General features: G+C 49.3%; 11 protein-coding genes across 20 annotated transcripts; 6 read left to right on the top strand and 5 right to left on the bottom strand.

Moving 5' to 3' along the window:
• Positions 1–759: 759 nt before the first annotated feature.
• On the bottom strand, positions 760–1,742 carry FVEG_09519 (hypothetical protein; the record flags this gene model as incomplete). Its single annotated transcript, XM_018898527.1, has 3 exons — positions 760–1,222; positions 1,275–1,567; positions 1,617–1,742. 3 exons carry the CDS (start codon positions 1,740–1,742, stop codon positions 760–762), a joined length of 882 nt encoding a protein of 293 aa, XP_018756434.1.
• Positions 1,743–3,124: 1,382 nt separating this feature from the next.
• Positions 3,125–6,265, bottom strand: FVEG_09518 (hypothetical protein; the record flags this gene model as incomplete). Its single annotated transcript, XM_018898526.1, has 3 exons — positions 3,125–4,117; positions 4,169–5,910; positions 5,971–6,265. 3 exons carry the CDS (start codon positions 6,263–6,265, stop codon positions 3,125–3,127), a joined length of 3,030 nt encoding a protein of 1,009 aa, XP_018756433.1.
• A 609-nt stretch (positions 6,266–6,874) lies between these two features.
• Positions 6,875–8,450, bottom strand: FVEG_16611 (hypothetical protein). Its single transcript, XM_018905855.1, has 2 exons — positions 8,063–8,450; positions 6,875–8,000 (listed from the first exon to the last, which is right to left on the bottom strand). Exon 2 carries the CDS (start codon positions 7,921–7,923, stop codon positions 7,591–7,593), a length of 333 nt encoding a protein of 110 aa, XP_018756432.1. The 5' UTR covers positions 7,924–8,000; positions 8,063–8,450; the 3' UTR covers positions 6,875–7,590.
• Positions 8,451–9,150: 700 nt separating this feature from the next.
• Positions 9,151–10,257, top strand: FVEG_09517 (phosphate system cyclin PHO80; the record flags this gene model as incomplete). Its single annotated transcript, XM_018898525.1, has 2 exons — positions 9,151–9,752; positions 9,807–10,257. 2 exons carry the CDS (start codon positions 9,151–9,153, stop codon positions 10,255–10,257), a joined length of 1,053 nt encoding a protein of 350 aa, XP_018756431.1.
• A 546-nt stretch (positions 10,258–10,803) lies between these two features.
• On the top strand, positions 10,804–11,427 carry FVEG_09516 (hypothetical protein; the record flags this gene model as incomplete). The annotated part of the gene is made up of 2 exons (XM_018898524.1): positions 10,804–11,315; positions 11,367–11,427. The coding sequence occupies 2 exons, from the start codon at positions 10,804–10,806 to the stop codon at positions 11,425–11,427; spliced, it is 573 nt and encodes a 190-aa protein (XP_018756430.1).
• Positions 11,428–11,961: 534 nt separating this feature from the next.
• On the top strand, positions 11,962–12,369 carry FVEG_16610 (hypothetical protein; the record flags this gene model as incomplete). Its single annotated transcript, XM_018905854.1, has 1 exon — positions 11,962–12,369. Exon 1 carries the CDS (start codon positions 12,013–12,015, stop codon positions 12,367–12,369), a length of 357 nt encoding a protein of 118 aa, XP_018756429.1. The 5' UTR covers positions 11,962–12,012.
• Positions 12,370–13,501: 1,132 nt separating this feature from the next.
• FVEG_09515 (hypothetical protein) lies at positions 13,502–14,533 on the top strand. Its single transcript, XM_018898523.1, has 3 exons — positions 13,502–13,844; positions 13,905–13,917; positions 13,976–14,533. The coding sequence occupies exons 1-3, from the start codon at positions 13,680–13,682 to the stop codon at positions 14,149–14,151; spliced, it is 354 nt and encodes a 117-aa protein (XP_018756428.1). The 5' UTR covers positions 13,502–13,679; the 3' UTR covers positions 14,152–14,533.
• A 58-nt stretch (positions 14,534–14,591) lies between these two features.
• Positions 14,592–15,925, top strand: FVEG_09514 (blocked early in transport 1). Its single transcript, XM_018898522.1, has 3 exons — positions 14,592–14,878; positions 14,967–15,273; positions 15,331–15,925. Exons 1-3 carry the CDS (start codon positions 14,868–14,870, stop codon positions 15,535–15,537), a joined length of 525 nt encoding a protein of 174 aa, XP_018756427.1. The 5' UTR covers positions 14,592–14,867; the 3' UTR covers positions 15,538–15,925.
• On the bottom strand, positions 15,770–18,317 carry FVEG_09513 (hypothetical protein). 9 transcript variants are annotated; one of them, XM_018898517.1, is made up of 4 exons: positions 17,893–18,232; positions 17,558–17,837; positions 17,039–17,274; positions 15,770–16,991 (listed from the first exon to the last, which is right to left on the bottom strand). In XM_018898517.1, the coding sequence occupies exons 3-4, from the start codon at positions 17,072–17,074 to the stop codon at positions 15,930–15,932; spliced, it is 1,098 nt and encodes a 365-aa protein (XP_018756422.1). In that variant the 5' UTR covers positions 17,075–17,274; positions 17,558–17,837; positions 17,893–18,232; the 3' UTR covers positions 15,770–15,929. The 9 variants fall into 9 exon arrangements, with proteins under 9 accessions (XP_018756422.1, XP_018756423.1, XP_018756420.1 ...); XM_018898518.1 differs by having other exon boundaries at positions 18,122–18,231; XM_018898515.1 differs by having other exon boundaries at positions 17,558–18,292.
• Positions 18,318–18,691: 374 nt separating this feature from the next.
• On the top strand, positions 18,692–19,012 carry FVEG_16609 (hypothetical protein; the record flags this gene model as incomplete). Of its 2 annotated transcripts, XM_018905853.1 has the most annotated exons (2): positions 18,692–18,770; positions 18,819–19,012. In XM_018905853.1, 2 exons carry the CDS (start codon positions 18,692–18,694, stop codon positions 19,010–19,012), a joined length of 273 nt encoding a protein of 90 aa, XP_018756417.1. The 2 variants fall into 2 exon arrangements, with proteins under 2 accessions (XP_018756417.1, XP_018756416.1); XM_018905852.1 differs by having other exon boundaries at positions 18,692–19,012.
• Positions 19,013–19,367: 355 nt separating this feature from the next.
• FVEG_16608 (hypothetical protein) lies at positions 19,368–19,867 on the bottom strand. The gene has a single exon (XM_018905851.1). It carries the CDS (start codon positions 19,700–19,702, stop codon positions 19,397–19,399), a length of 306 nt encoding a protein of 101 aa, XP_018756415.1. The 5' UTR covers positions 19,703–19,867; the 3' UTR covers positions 19,368–19,396.
• Between the last annotated feature and the right edge of the window lie 34 nt (positions 19,868–19,901).

Genomic DNA, 19,901 nt, shown 5'->3' on the forward strand with positions numbered 1-19,901 from the left:
TTATTGTAGTTGCTGTCTAGGTTAGCACCGGTTGATTAACGCACTGCAGACAGACTCCATACAATGTAGCAGAGGTTGAAGAATAGTTGCTTGGCAACCGCGAGAGCGCGAAAGAGCGACGTGGCCTGTTGTGGGGATAGAAGTGAAGTTGATCCTGCTTGGCAGAGATATACTAGACTCGGTTTGTCTTGGTTTTATTGAAGCTGTAAAGGGGAACAGGCTTTGGCTGCATTGGAAGTTCCGGAGTGAGACATTCGCTGACCTCGTTGTGTTGATTTGATTGGTTTAGGGTAGTTCCAGAATCAAGGGTTCACGATTATGAACATCACACTCGATGAGGACTACGTTAGTGTGTATAACTCATTTTATGGTGATTACCTATGATAACGTGAACTATGGTGTTGATGAATGTCTTTATTTGGTTGTCTATTTCTTTAGTAGAAACTCTATAGAGAACCGAAACAGCCAATGAGTTCCAGTTGTCAATACGAATATAAGAGAATGACAACATTAATGATAATTAACTATTAAGTTATGTCAACGACATCAACAACCGAAGGGTATCCAACTCCCGTTCAACGAGGGTATCTCGAAAACAATCCGACTCGAAAGATATCTTCGACTTCCCCAAAGTCTTCACCATTATTTCTACCCATATCTTAGCTATATTCGAAACGAGCGTCCTCATAGCCACGTTACTCATAAACACACTCATCATGGCATCTAACAAGCAGTCGAACCAGACATGACTGACATATCCTAGACAGCAGCGGTGGCAGTAGCAGGGACAGGTTGTTCAGCCGCAGGAGCAACAGGAGCCCTCTTCTCAGGGAAGACACCATTGCCAGCATTGACGCGACCATACTGCGTAAAGTGCAAGTTGAGTGCACCGTAGTCCCAGCGCTTGGACAAGAACATGAAGGCGAAAGCGAGTCCAGGAATCAAAAGGACGTCGAGGATACCAAAGAAGATGAAGCTTCCAGTGACACCAACCACGTTACCGCCGTCAGAGATACCATAGGCGATGGGGTACAGCATCCAGAGGAGGTTCACCCAGCCTGCGAGCATGAGATAGTCCCGAGATAGGCCCAGGCGAGCAGCGGATGTTCGGCCGGGATGGAGGGTCTGGAAGGCAAGCATGAGATAGGCAAATGTGCCGAAACCGAAGAATCCCCATTTGTACGAGGTTGTGGTGTATGCGGAGCAAAGGTACGAGATGATCCTGCTGCTGTTAGTATCTGTACGTTCGTTCATTTCAGTGAGGAGTGGCTTACCAGATCCAGGCGAGGAAGATGTTAAACAGGATAGTAGCCCAGCTCACACCACTCATGAGTCCCAAAGCCAGAATGATGATGGGGAATGCAACAACCCAGTTGATGTACTTGGCAAAGTAGATCTGATATGAAAGGGCACGGCCGAGGTTACGCTGCGTGGGAATAACAGAGTAGGCAATTCCAGAGGCGATGGAGAAGTAAGCAATTGCTCCGACGAAGAGGGCAATTGTGAAGAGGTAGTAGAAGATTCTCTCGTTGTTGCGAGGCTTGAAGCTGAGAGCGAAGTAGGCGAGCTGATGTGTGTTAGTGCTATGTAGTGATATAAGAATAGGGGAGACATACGAAGCTGACGATGTAGATAGCTGTCACAGCCCAGAGCCAGTCTGAACCAGCATCAGAGAGACGAGCGTCGCCCGATTGGGGGTTGACGTCGAGAGCATCGTTTCGAGCAAAGATGACAGCAGGCATACTGAGTGCAAGCAACAATGAAGCCTTGTAACTTTTGGTAAACTCTTGTACAATTGATCGGTGACTTGTATGTTTTTATATCTCCAGTGAAGAATGAGAAAACGAAAACCCAGAGCGAGAGGGGACGCACTCTTATATAGAAGACACCCAAGATCTAACCACCCAGTGAACATCGTCGATGCCTCAACACATTTCATCCAATCTGAGGAATCATTGATTCCACCTGGTCAAGTTTACATCACCCGTTCAATCCCATTGGCTAGTGAGAAGAAGCAAAGAAACCCTCAGAGCGTTGCACTTCTTCTTTTCTCTCTCGGGGAATGACGTGAAAGAGTCTCGCTGTGTATCGGGTACTTACATGTGTATGTGCATGGGTTGGATGGACGAGGCTCTGCTGGAGATATGTAAACATCCTTGGCGATACTCAACATGACACGGTCGAACTGTCAGCCAAGCCATCACCTCTCTATGAGTCTAACTTGGCGATTAATTCATTAGACAATCATGAATCTGATGACACAAGTATCATCTCTGTCAGTCGGATTCGCAATGTCATTCTCAGTGAATCATCACCACCAACAATGAGGTAACAGTAACAAACACCACAAACAAAAAGCATGTCATGCCACTATCATGTCAAGTCGTTTAATTCCGTGGCTTCCGAGTTGTCATGTGGTTTCCATATGCTAAACCCTACAGTCGATCCCTTTCCATGCCTAGCCTCAACCCTGCAGAACCCAAAAGAAGACTCACAAGAGGAGAGGTCCCGCTTGAGGCCGGAGCGTTTACACAGACAGGGCTGATTAATTGACGTCAAAGTGACTGCATGTGTATACAAGGTTATTTCAATGTCTCTACCTTATTCTCACAACACATCACGCGCTCAAAATCTAAGACGTATTCGCATATCTAGGCTCTTGGGTATCGAGATTCCTCCATTTCTCTTGGGGGGATAATGTACTGATACTCTCCATAAGTCACCGTCATTCTCCCTTCACCGTGTCATTCCACGTTTCATTGCATGGCAACCCTCCGTCATGAACTTGATCCAGCCCAGTCATGCACCCTTGTAGCATAGCAGCAGTCACGAGCAATACACCCTTGCTCCTCTTAGCTTCTTAGCCCCGGCAGATACAGTGTCTGCCGTTATTTCCAGCATATCACCCAAGGAAATGTGACTCTATGCGACGGAAATTGTGACTGCGACTGCAAGCTTACCGCAAATCCCCCCCATCAGATATCAATAATCAACCACGCTATGTCAAGAAGAAGCATAATATAGGTTACATCAATGGCCTTTGTAGTCTAGTATACAACACACCATTCCAATCAACGCCTTCCGACACCACCATGTTTTCTCCGCCATTACCTCGAGACACATCTCAGTATCCCGCCTGCTCCATCTGATACGCTGCTGTTTTTGCTCGCTCCCGCACATCCAAATCTCCATCTTGCTTTGTGAGAGCCTCCATTTTGGACTGAAATCCAAGCTTTCGTAACTCGTGCGCCCTTATAGCACAAGCTTGAGCCTCACCATCGTCATCCTTATAAGTGAGGTTGATGATGAAGTGACATAGCGCTACCCGGACTTCTCGATCCTTGCTGCTGGCTTGCTGCGCCAGAAGTTTCAAAAGATCTGTTTGCGCGATGATCATCTGCTGATGTCGTGAGATGCTCGCCGCAATATGCGTTAGGATGTATATAACGGCCACAATAATCTTGCTCTGTGGGTGGAACATCCTGGGCTCTCGGCCACTCGTAACTCGACGGGAAAAAGGTCGATGCACCTTGGGTCGCAGTTTGGATGATAGTATCTCGAACAACCGTTCGCTTCCGAATTCATGCAGCAAATAGTCGATCATCTCCGTTGTCTCATTCGTTGTCTCTGGCGACAGACCACTTCGAGGCCTTCCAATCAGATTCCGAATCATGTCTAGCCCTTGTTCCTGGATCGCTACATCGTCATTCCGTGCTCTCCGGACCGGGTTTAATTCGGATTCTCGTACCGCTGCGAGCTTGTCTTCAACTTGTCTCAGCCTTGAAGAGTCGGCGGCGTTGAGTTCTCGAAGCATTCCGTTCGATCCGTAAATCCACCGATGCGGCTCGTCTGATGGTTGCATATCCACATCATCGTCCATATCCAGTCCCGACGCTTCCCGTTCCTTCGCCATCTGCAAGGCCATGTCTTCCGTATCGTCGCAAACCAACTGCTGTAGCCAGTGAGATCCAAGCTCATCCAGGCATGCCTTCTTCAGATCGGGTCCAACGGCATCTACAAAGTGTTTGAGTGCCCACAATCCGTTCAAGCGAAGAGCCGGGTTTTGTGAATGAGCGTGCTCGCAAAGAACAGTGACAACACCATTCTCGGCAAGAAGCTGTGACAGTTAGTTTTTCGTACTCCAACAAAATGGTTTCTCAAGACATACCTCTCGCACTGGGCTGACCTCCAGGACCAGGTTGCAGATAGCCGAAGTAGCAGCGATTTGAACATTGACGTCCGGATGCTTCATGAAGCGGAAGATGGGCAGCGCAACCCCGTGGTCAACCAAGGATGTTCGCAGAATGCTGACTGATCTCGAAAGCATTCGAACAACATGACACCCGGCAACGATCACGGAAGCTGGGTTGGCGCCATATCCTCCCGTTTCCCCCTTTCTGGTAGTCTCGGCGCTTGGTTTTTCTGAGCCTCGCTCCTTTGCACTCTGCGGTCTTCTTGGATACTCCGAAAGGGACTCGACAACGTAGGAAACCACATCTTCGGCCACGAATGCCTTTCTGTAGTCTTCTTTACCACCTGCAAGCCCTGCGATGGCCGTCAATGTGCTTTCACGCACTTTGAGTCGGTGAACCAAAAGCTCATTTTGACCCTCCTGACCAAGTTGAGCCACTGGGGAGTTGTTCTCAACCTCCATATCGACATCTGCATGAGGCGACCAATAATGCGGCCGCGTGCCTTCTTTTACAGGAGTGTAGGCGTGCTTGAGAAGTCGACTCAACACAGGCACGGCTTCACATTCGTAGGCTGCCTTCTGGAGATACTCGCTGTCTGTAATCATGCGTGCCAAAACCAATGGTGCGCGCTCCAAAATTGTGCGTTTGACCGCATTGTCGACCTCGTTCACATCTGAGACATCTTTATCACTGTTAGCTATCATGCGGACGAGAAGCGGTACCACGAGAAGTCCTAGGCTTGCTTCTCTCTGCCCTTTGCTTGCTACTCCACCTTTGATAAGTGCAGCAAGAATAGCGGAGGCAAGGAGACGTTCATGTTCACCTGAGCGCCTCACAAGTCGGACCAGCCAGGGAATAAAGGGGCTCTCAATCTCCTCAGCATCTTCAGGACTCGGACCCAGGGTTTGAAATCGAGGTGAGTCCCATATAGCAGACGAGCTGAACTTGCTCAGAGAAGATCGGCTAGATGACTGCGAATCCGAAGAGCCACCTGGTGGTACAGAGCCGTAGGGGGATGAAGATTGGTTTCGGGGTAAGTTGATCGGAAGCATATACTCCATCGCAGTCACTGAATGCTGACGCATGCTGTTAGGGCCTGTTTGCTCGACATCCGGGTTTCCTGCAGGCTCAAATTTGATCGGTGGGAATACAGCAAGGATAGAAGGAGAATTTGCCAGTCTATTTGCCCGATATTTTGAATCTCCCAAAATAGCACCGATAGCCTCAAGTATTGAATCCAATCTTAATGTTTGAGGCGCCGGCTCGGGGAAAGCCTCAAAGAGACCATCGTTCTTTGCTGAAGCATCAGCCCCTGGAACAACCTCTCCACGAAGAACCGCAACGCTTGCTAAACGGGTCGCTAGCGCATCTAATACTCCGGATGTTGCCAAAGCTTGTTGATGACGCTCTTCACGGCAAAGTCGAGATATCAAGCCTGCTGCGAGCGAAACTTGCGATTGTAAGAGGATATTCGTAGAAGTGTTAGAAAGCATTGCCCCAAACGAATCGAGATATTGGGCAGAGAATACGGTATCCGCTAGAGATTCGACATCGATGGGCGAAGACGGCGCCGCCAGGGCAGAAGCATCAGCTATGTCGGTCAATGCCTTGAGGGCTGCGACGACGAGTTGCGGTGCGTTGGTGAACGGCGATACGTTGGCCATGAGGGAGGGAATTGCGCGTGCCGCATGGAGGGGGGCAAGGAAAGCAGGTCCTCCTAATCATGTCCATCAGTAACTATAACCAGGCGATGTCGAGCATTTTGTTGAGAGCATACCATTCGCAAAGCTCGCCACCAGTTGAAGTGCCTGTAACCTCACATTCTCATCTTCCGATAACGGCCTCTGTGGTAAAGGATACCGAGAGTCCTTGCCGTTTGGCTTTGCTGGTGACCTGGCCGAGGCCAATGTTCTGACAATTGGATCAAGAACACCCAAGCCAACCCATTGCTCTTTTCTTTGTACATGGCCAATAATTTCATTCTTGAGAGCTCGTAAGGCGTCAGTTTGCTCGGGCAGTGTTCTAGCGTTTCGCAACTGAGCCAGAATGGGGTGGCTTTGCGCTCGAGCCATGATGACGGGTGTTTGTATTAAAATGAGATAGGTCGAAGAATTTGAAGTCGCAAGAGAACGGCGTCGAAGAAGGGTTTTGTATGTAGATGGACCGAATTACGTAGCTGTGGCTGCTATTCAATGGGGGGGGAACCTAGAAATCGAGGACACTGAATGATGTTGACGCCTTCACATCCAATGAAACAATATGCGCTGATAACTCCTGGGGCTTGCTCGAGAAGAATCGGGGACACAATGATTAAATTTGGCCGATGGCGATACGATAAGTGAGGAAATTGGGGTTCGATGCTGCTGAAATTCAAGTTGTCAACTGTTGAGAAACATGCGAGTTGCTATCAAAGCCAGTCCGGGGAAACATGGCGTCGTAGATCACGTCAAGCAAGGCGGACTCCGAAAGATGGCACGTGCTTCTATCTTATCGCAGTGATAAAGAAATTGATCGAACAGCACTGTGGCTTGAGCAGCCACAGCGCTGGTCGTGGGCCACTGGTGTTGAGCCTGGTATAAGACGTGATATTGAAGCTATCATGAGTCCTCTTCTAGTTCGTCTGATTTATTTTTCTCTCTTCAAGTTCATAGGTTTCAGCCGAGTTTGTAAGGCTTTGTGTAACTGGTTTGCATTTCAAGAAACGTGGAGCTCGGTTTCTTTCGATTTTACTGCTTGAGAAACGTGGGACAGTTTGACCTGGTCATGACTTGACTAGAGAGGGGTTGGGCAGTCAATCACGTTTACCATACTGATATTTATGCAGTACAGTGAATTATACCCGTTGATTAAATTAGAACTTCAAATAAACCAAATGATTTGAGCTCAAGTGCGGTCTTATTCTGACTACACAGTATCAAGGGCGATGTTCTCATCCATTGTACCACATCAATTGACCACTTTGGTTTGACAGCCGTTGGTTTCACAACCACTGTTCGAACCGCGGATTGAATAATCGATAGCCATGGAGGTGTCGTTATCCAGAACTTGAGTAAGGCTTTTCTTGGCGGATTCGAAGGTCACCAATAATTCTGGTGATGCACTATGAGAACCCATGATCGCCTGAATCATAGTTTCGCATACCAATAAATTCAAATGGGTGCTGAGTTGAATTGAACAAGAAATGAAATGGAATGAGGCTTGTAAGATGCCATGTGTGAATATGGGCTTATCTTCCATGTTGCCTCATTAGACGAAGTATCTCGATAGTCGACCGTGTTCGTAATGACTCAATCAATTTCTGTTAACTTTATGACAGGTATCAAACCCACAACGGAGGGGCCTTGGAGACAACACTATAAAACCTTCCTCTTCCATCTCAGCTACCCGCGTTAACATCTTAGACCGACTGTTTCGTAGCAACGACATCCCAATGTCTCCGCAAACTCAATCTATCCTTCACCGAGCTCCGATTTTGGAATGATCCGCTCGCGGCATTTGAGCGATGATCTGGGATGTGGTGATATGCTCCAACCTCTGACGGCTTTCTGTTCCGTCCACGTTGTTGTTTGAGTGGCTCACGAACGTCGAAATACAGGGCCAGGCTACCAGGCTGTACGAGGCTCTTTCTGGGGAATGAGGTGCATCTGGGGTAACGTAAACCTCCTTCGTCTAAGCAGGGACCTTTAAGGTGTCTGACTAGTGGTTTAGTGCTTGAGCGGTATATCCTCATTATGTGCCGTGTTATGCTATTGTGCTGATCATGCCATGCCCATGGCTGAGTGCACAGTCCCCGAACTTGATATTGCTCTGGGAAGAAAGAGGTCAATGGTCAATTACAAGAGCGGTTTGTATACAGTCACGATACTTGCCTTTGCCTGGATCTGGTTTGCTCAAACACACACTGACGCCATTCTTACACCACTAAGGGATTCACCGTGGTCAAGAGATACATGCGAATTCTATCTAACCAATCACCCCGGTTAGTGGCTGGCGTTGGTTCAGGTCTCTTCTCTCGCTTGAGACCCCTGGAGAGGGGGAATCATCAAGCTTTGAGAAAAGATTCACCCATCTCGGGCCTGGACCTATTGAAAGATTTGCTGTTCAATTTGCCATCCGACCCGAGTCATTCAGCCAAGGTCTGCCAAGGCCTCGTCCAGTGAGCAGATGAGCCTGCTAGGCCGTCGAGCCAGTGACTAACAACCAAGCCTCCACTGGAGAGAAATTCTGCAGGGCAGCCGACCTGAGGGAGTGAGAGCGGTCCGGTCTCCATCCGCAGCAAAGTTGTACAGTTGCTTAGAAAAGTCTACGTGCTGTGACATCTGCTGCCCATATCTTGACCTGTGGAACCCCCGGCCCCGGGCTTGTCCGGTTGATTTATTACCCACTCACCTCACTTTCACCTACCAATGCTAGGCTTGCTAGCCCACCTTCGTCATCCCAAACTCTTTGTGCGCGTGTCGTATCGTTTCTGACAAACAGCTGCCACTCTCAAACACCATACCACCCTCTACTCCGTAGTTACCGTGCCATACCACCTTGAACAGCCCAGGCCACTTTAGGATCTCTTGCTAATCCTCTAGCTTGGTATCCTTCGGTGAGCGTTCTTGTCCATAGCGCAGTTCCTGACACTGCAGATTGCGCCAGTGTCGCGCCCACATGGATTGGAATCGATCAAACGCTATGATCTAATTCGCGATTCCACTAACCCCATACTTGACTTATTTACTGTTCTGAGTTCAACCTCCAACTTCAACTCCTTCGTTGCCATTTTCCAGCCTTGAAAGACCCTTGTCTTGCTTTACCGACATTCAACATCGCATCTTTTCAGCCCTACCAAAAACGCAACACAACGCAACCCAACCTAAGCCAATCGCACACTACTACTTCAACAGGCCCAAAACCCCTCGATCCTCCAACCGTCCCGACGAACCGACATCTCGACGATGCGCCACAAATCATGCTGAAGACGTCTCCAGCCTTGTCCGCCTCCGCCAATGCCTCGCCTACCGCCTTTCGATATGCGACGTCGTCCCCTCAGCACTCCTCAAAGCCTTCGCCAGCTCTCCGGCGACGGCCTTCTACCCGCTCCGACACTCCATCGTCCGCCGACGCTATGAAGTCTTCTCCAATACAGCGTCCGAGACAGTATGTCGCGAATGACTCTGGTATACATGGCTCACCCGAAGTCCAACGGCCGCCGTCATCAGTTTCTCAAAAAGCCTCTGCGCATCCTGCACAATCACCTGCCCCCTCACGCCCTTCTCAGGATCAGATTGTGCAGCAAGGCCAAGGCCAAGCACTAAGCGGGGTGTCACCAACTAAACGTCGAAGCTCTCCCACCCCGACCAATCCAGATGCTATTGCTGCTGCGAACTCTTCATCACAGACGAGTAAACGTGCCAAACCTGCTACGCCGCCACCAAAAGTGTTGCCAGATCGTTATGAGCTCTGTGCTGTAGAGGATATGGTAGAGTTGGTTGCGCATATGTTGGCAGAGTTGATCGCTACGAATGACGCCATCCGAATCTCGAATGGCGGACTTACACGCTTTCACTCAAGGTAGATTGCGGCTCTGCTCATTCGGATTTAATGGATTTAGCTAACATTCTACAGAACCGCACCTGGAATCTCGGTTCGAGATTACCTTCACCGTTTGGCAAGACATGCGACCCTCACACCGCCGCTTCTCCTGGCCATGGTTTACTACATTGATCGGCTGTGCGCCATGTACCAGGAGTTCACCATCAATACGTTGACTGTGCATCGATTTCTAATTACTGCAGCTACAGTCGCTGCTAAAGGATTATCAGACTCTTTCTGGAACAATACCACCTATGCTAGGGTCGGTGGCGTTCGAGTAGCAGAACTCAAATTACTAGAGTTGGAATTTCTCTACCGAGTCGATTGGAAAATTGTTCCAAATCCTGAAGTCCTCGTGGCATATTACAAGGGTCTAGTGGAACGAACCCCTGGCTATGTTTTAGAATCGGATGGTTCAGACGACGAAGACCATGATGAGGATGATGACCCCGAAGACGGAGATAATGAGCCTTCGGACAGTTAGACTCGACACCAATTGGTTTTTTGTTTGGCATCGAGGCCAACAATCCGTCCAGTTTCTAGGATTACCCAACCAAGTTGGCTGTGCAGCCAGGAGATTTTTCACTAATTGCATTAACGGACCATGACGAGAGGAAAAGAGTTGATTCTGCATAGCACTGCATTTACAGGCGTTGGGGATAAGGGCGGTTTCATTCCGATTATATTGAGACGGTACACGGATGGGAAGGAATGCAAGGGTTGTATTATGTTAAACTTTCTGTACGAGAGCGTCTAGACTCAACTGTGAGCATTCACTGTAATCTGCATTCCCATGATTAAAAACTTCCTGATGAAACTGATCAGAGCTTTACCTGTTCTGCCTTATATCGATGATATCAACGGTGCATGCCCATTGTTTGTTGAAATAAATTAGCCGACAATCTACCGCCTCATACTGAAGCCTAGTACCTACTAGGAGCCCATGTGTCGTTTCCAAGCTCTAGAGCCGCATACTCACCATCCATCAACTACATCACCAATCAAGGCGAATCATTGCCCACTGCTCGCAATGAGGATCGCAACCTTCCTATCAACCATCTGCGCCGCTGCGCTCGTGGCAGCTGAGCAGCGCACAGCTCAAGTTTACATCCAACCTATCCTATCCTCACCCTCGACACCTCAAATCCTAGCTGAAGTCGCCTACGACGCCGCCTCACTCATCTCCACCGAGATCGTCTCCTACGAGGCCCCTGAGCTTCCCGAGACCGCATCCCTCATCCGTGTTGGCATCTACGACCCCAAGTCTTCGCGCTGGATTGCTGGTACAACTGCTGCCTCAACGGACAACTTTGACCGCGGTTACGCGCCTACGATATTACTCTCTGTAGATGAGAGCGGCGATGTGCGCAGTGTGGCGCTTAAGGGTGTGAGAGTCGATGCTGGGCAGACAAGAGACTTTGGACCCAAGGCTGTTGTTATCGCGGAGAAGAAGGGGGCTCAGCCTGAGTTGAACAAGCCGGTTGTGCTGTCACCAAACGGCAAAAAGGCAGCCGAGGAGGAGCCCAAGTCTTTTTTGCAAAAGTAAGTATTGTTGATTCAAAATGAGAGAGCTAAATGCTAACGTTTCAATAGGTATTGGTGGCTTATTGCTATCGTAGTTGTCATGTCGATGGCCGGTGGAAACGAGAAATAGACTTACATATGCAAACTGACGACTCTAACCAACCATTTCCTTTAAATCATCGTGACTCATATTGTTGGTGACCCAGGCATTGGGGTCTCTGAGTTGCGCGTGTGTCTGCGCCTACATGAACGTGATGATCTTGGCCCTGGCTCTTTCTTCCCCTCGTATGCGCGCCGTTTAGACTTTGTAGCTGAGGTAAGTGGGAGGAACAAAAGGGAAGGGCGATACCCTAGGACTTTATCATCATCATCGTCATCGGCCAGTATGGTTTCATGCTGGAGATCCGTCTCCAGATCCTTGAGCTTGCCGAATATAGCATTCCTTTGTGCAAAGATGAGCTATTCTTGTCGAAACAAGCCAAAAGCTCGGGGAACCCCTTACATAGCAAAATCTTCCTACGGTATTCGATATGACTGACTAATGACTCTTGATATACAAAGCGGGTTTGAAGAGAGTTGCTTTGAACTCAGAGTCCTTCCAAAGGTTCAGATTTCTCATGCGTTGACGTTACAGAGAACTAATCCAGCGCGTTTGTCAACACATTGAGCTTCCAGCGTATGGATAGCAGCTTGGCTTGGAAGAGCGTCTGAAACCATGAAGTTCAACCATACAGCTACTAGGAACATCTTTTCAAAGCTCTTCCCCAAGTTGGGCGGCTTCAACGAGGAGTATTCTTTGACCTTGGAGTTCACTATTAGTCTACAAGCGACTCACGTTATCGGTATTCGCACCTTCACTTCGATTGAAAACGAAACCCAAACTGATTATGCCAACTCAATTGTGTCACGAGGGCCACCAAAGTTGCATAACAAATTCAGCCCTGAAGAGCTAGAGTATTGTGGATATCTAAGAAGATTGTTTGCATTATTGAAACCAACATTCCGGCAACTGGTAGTCCTGGAGGTGCCTGTGGCCAAGAAGTTCATCATGTGCGGCGAATGCTGCCCATAGACACTGAGGCATTGCTTGCGAAGTTTCCTCAGCTTTGAGAGTTTCGTGTGAGAGCCATCACGTCTCCATTGGGGAAACCATCATTCCATACCTCATGGTCTGCAGTGTGTAGCTGTATTGTCGTAGTTAGCTGACGTCTAATACCACTTGTATCTGTTTTCGGTAGTAGTTTCTTAAGGACTTATTTTCGAGGACTTCAATATAACATTTGTCTATGGCACTAACCGGCCATACCACCTCAACCATATTCGTCTCATGGCAAATCCTGAACTTACCGCAGCACTCGCGTGAAAGTTCCGGGCTTACGTGGCTTTGTAACTAATACATGTTCAATGCCTGGGACTTCTTCGGCGCCTACCAGAAAGACCGGGAATGGCAGCACTTAGAATCGATAGGTCTGACCCCTGCCTTGCTTGCTTCCTGTTCGAGTAACGATAAGACCAGTGGACTTATATGTAACTAGCGAGTTGTCCTTAGTATGCCGAAGCTGCAGCCCGTTTGCATTCCGGAATGGGCAGAAAAGCATCGCAGCAGGCTTCTTACGCCCTAAGAGAGAGGCGCCTATGATTGATATGGCAGATATCAGCCTCGTGTTCCAGAGGCATGAACGTGTTCTTAAGGACCCTCTCATTGCCTTACGGGAGATTTTGGATCCTAATTTGATCGAGTCTCATGGCGATACCATTGTACAACTTGATCTACCGGACGGTTCTGCGGACATAATATCTCTAGAACAGATATGAGATGAGAATCAGTAGGTTGTAACGACCATGACTCTCGAATAAGAGGGCAATCTGTGAATGAGAAAAGGCATTGAAGACTAACAAAGGAGGCATATTATGTCTAAGTCAGAAAACTTCTAGTATTAATTAAGGATGCCACAATATGCTGATCGAGAGGCTTATTAAGATACGATATACCGAACTGACCCAAGTCATTTCATTGATATATGTAGAAAAGGTCCTGAGTTTTCTTACCTCGCCTTGCCCATCCCGGCCTCGTCAACCTTGAAGACAGTACAAGTATTGAGTGTTCTAGCAGATCACGTGGGAGACTAGCCGTAGGCAACTTCCATGGGCTATTAGTCCATATCAGGCTAGATCCATCAGTTAGTTCATCCTCCACTGGTTGCCATGGATATTAAGGGAACAAGATCTGGGTCGCACTTGCAGCTCAGCACCCGCAGCTCGCGCCGCATTTCGACCTTTGCATACATCCACTTCGTTCACCTCTTTTTGCATTCACACCGCTGCCAAACAACATCGCGTTTTTCACTCCTTGACTATTCGTAAAGCAATACCGACGTAACGATGGCCGACAACAACGCTACTCTTCCCCAGGATCCTTCCCAGGTCCAGGGCGCTGCCTTTGCCGAGGAGAAGGGAAAGGGAAAGGCTCCCGCTGAGCAGATGACTGAGGACACTGCTATGGATGAGGATGACGACGATGACAGCGATGATGATGATGATGAGGAGGTATGTGCTGTCGTCCTCCGTTGCTTGCTTCTCAACAATTGCTAACATTGATTTTATTAGGTCCCCGAAGCTGGTAATTACACACGCCCTGCAAAACCCAGACTATGAATCAAGCTAACCCACGCGCGCAGATGAGGAAGATGGCTTGGAGGAGATTGACCCCAGCAACATCGTCGAAGGCCGCCGTACTCGAGGTGCCCAAATTGACTTCGCCAAGGCCGCCGAGCAAGTCCCTGCCGACGACGAGGATGAGGAAGACGATGAAGACTTCCAGCCCCCCAACGAGGACATCAAGATGTCTGACTAAATGCACGTCGGGACCTCATCTGATGGATGTTTATGGAGGGGACAGTACGATGTTATGAATTTTGGAACTGAGCAAAAATAAAAAGGCGTGGGCGCGGATGATTATACATGTTTACCCTGTCTCTGGGCTTGGGGATCTAGGTGGCACGGAGTCGTGGATAGCATCAGCCACCTTTAGCATTCAACCGCTTGCATATGTACTGTACGCGTGCAGTTACATGCATTTATGAGCAATTTGAAATGACATGAATACAGTCAAAACCCTGTGCAAGATCAATGTTGAGATGCTTATCACGCGCTGATTTGAACAAATTGTAGCTATGCTGAAGCTCTGCCTGCCATGTTTGACTCACTTATGCCTACCATCCACAGTAAAACCATCATACTCGTCATTGTATACGTAATTAAGTGCCCATCTCAACAACAACTCAACTTAATAATCGTGACTTGTCCTCAAGTCGAAATTCAACACCGAGCTTCAGACCATGACACGGGATTGGACAGCCCCTCGGTACGTATCCTCCGTCCTCCCCCAATCCAATGAGCCAGACCGCTGTCATCAGCTAAGAGAACACCTAAGAAAAACAACCAGGGTATCGTAGGGGGGAGGACCCAAGATTCGCGAACCCCTCGGTAATTTTCTTAATCTTCATCTCCTTCATACACAAACCCCTTCTTGGTTCGTCTCCCCGGCTATCTGGTCTCGACAGAATAGTCATGGCGCAACGGTACGACGCTCTTTTGCAGATGGTGGCAAATCGCATCATCGGAACCCGAACAATCGATTCGAGACAGGATATTGACAGCGCATCATAGATTCGGTGCATCGTCGCTTCATCAGCGCGACTCTCGCAGCGCTCTCTTCGAGGGCTATACCGGCGACGCAGCATCTCGACGACCCGTTAGCGCGAGCCCAAACCGAGGATACGGCTACGGCGGATACGGAGCCCCCTCGCCTTCGCCCCTTGGACAGGGAGGTTTCGATGCATCAAGACCTGGTTCGTTCCGCTCTGCGACGCCGAACAAGAGGGGCCAGTATAGCGATGCGGTGCTCAATGAGCTTGAGAGCCAGAACGATGCGCAGGTGGAGGGTATTCTTGGCAAGGTCAAGGTGTTGAAGGACGTGAGTTTTACTCCTTTCTAAGGTTCGTTGGTGTAGGAGCTGACAGTTGGGTGATAGATGACGGTTGCGATTGGAGACGAGATCCGTGAGTCCTCGGCGCTGGCGGAGAAGATGAACGATAGTTTCGACTCGACACGCCTGCGACTTCGTGGCACTATGAACCGCATGCTTGTCATGGCTCAGCGAACTGGTGTTGGCTGGAAGGTCTGGCTCATCTTCTTTGCCGCTGTAATCATGCTTTTCATCTACGTTTGGCTATTCTGATCTCGGGCTCTACATACGATACGACTCGTATCATCGACTTAGGAGCATGGAGAGACACTGATTGACTGAGAAAAAGAAAAAGAGCTGTACGATGTGCATTCTGAATCGGCGTTTGGATGGGCGTTTTGTAATTTACAATAATGCATGATAATCGGCGATCTTGGCAGACACGGGAGAAGCATCACATCAGGCAACAATCAAGTTGCCCTCTACAAAGGTTGTAATCACACTTCTGGGCAAGCCTGTGGCAAGCAACCCGTCTTTCACCTACATATCGAAAGACGGGAAGCGCTCAATTTCAATTCTGCTTTGATAATGAACAATGAATGGGTATATAACACTGCTGTCTGAACTAGTCTATCTGTTGGTCGTGTCGCATTAGTCGTAAAGTGCTAGCCGTGACGGGCTCGTCGTCCAGCGGGACTGCTCTGCATAAAACTACTGCCGTCTTGAGAGAGAAGGTTACTTAGATCCATGCTGGCGCGTGGATGTGCCATGCTAGAACGGCCCTGGAAGGTGGGCGACATAGGACGAGGGAGTGTTGCAGAGCGAGGTGCGAAACTAACGTCAACATCGTCTTCATCATCATCCTCATCGTCGTTGGAGGACTCTTGTTCGCTACTGGAGATTTCAGCTTCAGAGTCGGTATGCTCGTAGCCGCCGCCCTCAGCCTCGGGGATATCTTCGTCAAGATCGGCGTCCATGTCCATGCCAAGGTCATCGTCTTGCGCAAAGTCTTCCTCGTCGAGAAGACAGCCATTATCCTCTTCTTCTTCGAGTTCTTCGGTGTCGCCATACATGTCGTTAGCATCCGGCTCACCGCGGACAAGGGCTTCGCGAAAAGCGTCGTCGCCCATCCTCATACGTGCTTGCATGAGGTCGTTCTGGCGCTCTGCTCTCAGAGCCTCATCATCTGTCTCTTCACCATCTTCTTCATCCTCATCCTCGTCCTCATCATCCTCTTCGTCATCGTTCTCATTCTCCTCCTCCTCCTCGTCGTCGTCGTCGTCGCCGAAGGCATACCCTTCTTCATCCGCATCAGGAATTTCATCGTCTAGATCCTGAGCTCCGTCAAGCTGAACATCGTCCATAGTACCCTCGCCAGGCATATTATCCGCTTCAGCTTCAGCTAGTTCTTGAGCTAATTGCTCTCGGCGCATTGCTTCTTGGTGTTCTTCTTGTTCCCGCTTCTCCTCACGCATCTGGTGCAATGTCTTAGGCAGACCTGGGGGTTTCAGCCAGCCGCTGCCATAATTCTGAACGTTCAGTCGTCTTCTCTGCATGTACTGTTCGTCTGCGGCCAGCCGAGCGAGAGCTGATCGCTCAATGAGCTTTGTTCGTTGTCGAGCCTGGTTTGCGCCATGTTGAATGTTATGTGTATCACCGCTAAAGTCGTCGAGAGGTCCAGATGGGGTGTAAGGACTGCGAGAAGATCTGTACCACAAAGAATGCGACTAGGTGTATTAGCATTTGTATTTGACTACATCCGTAACAGCCTTACGTCTCGCGGTGTGAAGTCTGGTAGTGTGGTGAACATGACAGCCAGGTCAAGACGCGGTCGCGTCAAGCTGTTAGGTGTAGCTATTGATGTTGTATTGACATGACATTTCCAGGACAACCTTTAGTTTCCTCATACGAAATGGCGGGGCAGTTCCCGCCATAAACGCGCTTCAGCGCCTAATAGCCGCCATTGGTGGGAGCCCGTTGTCGAAACAATGCAACATTACTCCGTACAAGCTTCACAAAATGTCAATGAGTTAAAGGATTTGACAGGGTGCTTGATCAAAAAGTGATATGTGATTTATGAGACCTGAGTTTGGCTGGCTGTGAGCATCTCCGGTCGACTAAACACTACCTCAAATACGGCTGAATATTTTTCAGCGGCTGGGTCGGCTTGACATGAGCGGTTTACAGCAGAGGGCAACACCTTGCTCGTTCTAGACTCATGTCTCTGATCTGGGAAATGAAACCCCCAAAGAGCGACTGCAACTCTGTCGATCTGAAATTGAACTGAACTCACCGCCTTGAGCCAAGCTTATGATTTCCCGTCGGAGACTTTCTGATACGATCAACAATGAGACTGCAGGGAGAATCGGTGGTTTATTCATTTTGTTTGGTAACCGAATCTTCGATTGCTGCGTGCTGTGCCTTGTGCTGCTTCAGCATTGGATGGATGGTATCTCGACAAACTCCTGCAACCGCTTGCATTGCTGCCCTGCACCGTACAGCGCTAGACCCTTGCTTCATGCAAAGAATTCGTTCCATACCTTGGTAGGTAAAGTAAGTAGCTCGTAAACTATCTGTAGCAAAACTTCAGTTGGATATCGGAAGAAGTCGGAATCAGGAGTGGGAGACTCTAGCAAGCAGTGAGCAATAGCAACTCCGGAATTTCGCCGCAAAAACCGTCGGCCTCTCTCCGTCGGCCTCGAACTGAATGAGGTTTTGTTTTTTGCTCTGAATCTTCGGGGATCGGGAAGTTGGACTCTGGGCATCTCTGGTTCATAGGCTGAACGAAGCCATCCATGGATGTCTACGGATTGACGGCTCCGCAAGCCCGTAATGGAGATGCACTGACTACACTTACTGCACACAGCCCAGCCTAGCAATATAGGCTACAGCGACAGCAGCAACAAGAGCAGCACAAGTTACATGAGATGCCGTTTAGCACCGCCGAACTCGCTGTGGTCCACAAGCAGTCTCCGCTCGAGGCAAACCAGCCAGCAACTCGCTTTTATTTATAATCTCTCAACTCTTGATTTGAGCTCCTTTCGGGATCCATTCGCCCGCCGCCGTTTTAGTATATTTTATATGCGGTATCAACGCCGAGAGATAAGCAATTGTGGCTCCCAGCGCTAGGGAGTACGGCCAACGCGAACGAGATCTGGTAGCATTGGACTGGATCCTTCTGAGTCTTGACTGTAATGCGGCCGAGACGGGCTGAGGGCGTACGTATTCGTGCAAGACATATGCTGTCATGTCTAACGGAAGACAAAGACCGTACTCATTATGCATCGGGGAGCAGTGACTTGAGATCTGTACAAAACTCCTCAGATGTTGTCTGTCTTTCCCCAGACCACATGTCTTCACAGACCATGCTACCATTGGCCTCTCAGTGTTGTACCGGTTCGAATTGCCCATCTCAGTGACGTCTTTCATGCAAGCCCACTGCAACTGCAACACTTCAGAGAACCTAACCTCGCAGGCAGGGTCCCCGCAGGGACTCCCGAAGCATGGTGAGACAGGTGCATCTGCGCGATGGCGTCGACTAGAGACGGCGCTAGACGATCTTCTACCCTTGGCACGCTTTGGCTGCCGTGTGTGTGGTGTGCACGGCACGAGCTTGTTCCGTTTTAGTGCACCTGGAGAGATAGTAAACGGTGGTTGGCTCGAGATAAGAAACGACTCGACTTTGGAGACGCTGATTGGTCGCCTCTCTCAATTTTATGTTGTCCATCTTTTGACTGTGAATCTGTGAGATAATGAGGTGACGGCGATGAACATCACACGTGTAAGTGCCTCCCATCAACGATCCAAAGCGCTGACTCTGGCTCCGAGAACCAAAACGCTCACGTTGGGGGTCCATGTCCTCGGCTGGCTCTCAGAAACATCCCGAGATCCCAGGGCATAATTTCAAAATTCAACTCCACTATGCAGTGTGGCCTGCTTCTCACGCGAGTCCAAGAGGGATATTCCATACCGGTAATGACCGCAGTTGAGGCAAATAACTGGGCAGGGAACCGACTCTAATTCTTTCAACCGTTGTAATGCTTGCGTCGACGTGGCATACCGACAGGCAGAAACAAGCAAGACAAGGTGGAAGATCATAGCCCAACCTAGAGCCTAGATGATAGTCACTCTGTCACTTCACGTACCACACCAAATTACAACAAATGAGTTTTAACGTAGCAACAATCTGGCGTTTGCATGTACGTATGTAGGGACACTGGTTATTAGTGATTGGCACACGGACGGAATCACATCTCAAATCTCGCACCGAGAACCAGATGCAACACCAGCATCCAGCTACTCGGACTGAAGTGCAGTGTAGGTAGTGCAGGATGGGGGTTGATAGACGAATCAGGCCCATCTCAAACTCCCCCGCGCAGCATCTGTACGTCAAAGGTCCCGCCCCAGGTTCACAAGGACGCTGATGCTCATGGCTCATGGCTCCTCAGTGCTGCTCGTAGAGACGAGACAACGTGGGCGCGACATCGGACTAGCTGGGCTTTGAAAATGGCAAGCCATGATTGGCGTCGCAAGTTGGGAGGTTGAGCTGATCCCTGCAGAGGAAGGTTTAACGTTCCAGCCGGCGTCGCACGGATTCGCAGCATCTTCCAGCCATTCGGCGCCATCCATTCAGACTA

The sequence above is a fragment of the Fusarium verticillioides genome, chromosome 1 (genome assembly GCF_000149555.1).
Source record: "Fusarium verticillioides 7600 chromosome 1, whole genome shotgun sequence".
NCBI classification, from domain to species: domain Eukaryota; kingdom Fungi; phylum Ascomycota; class Sordariomycetes; order Hypocreales; family Nectriaceae; genus Fusarium; species Fusarium verticillioides.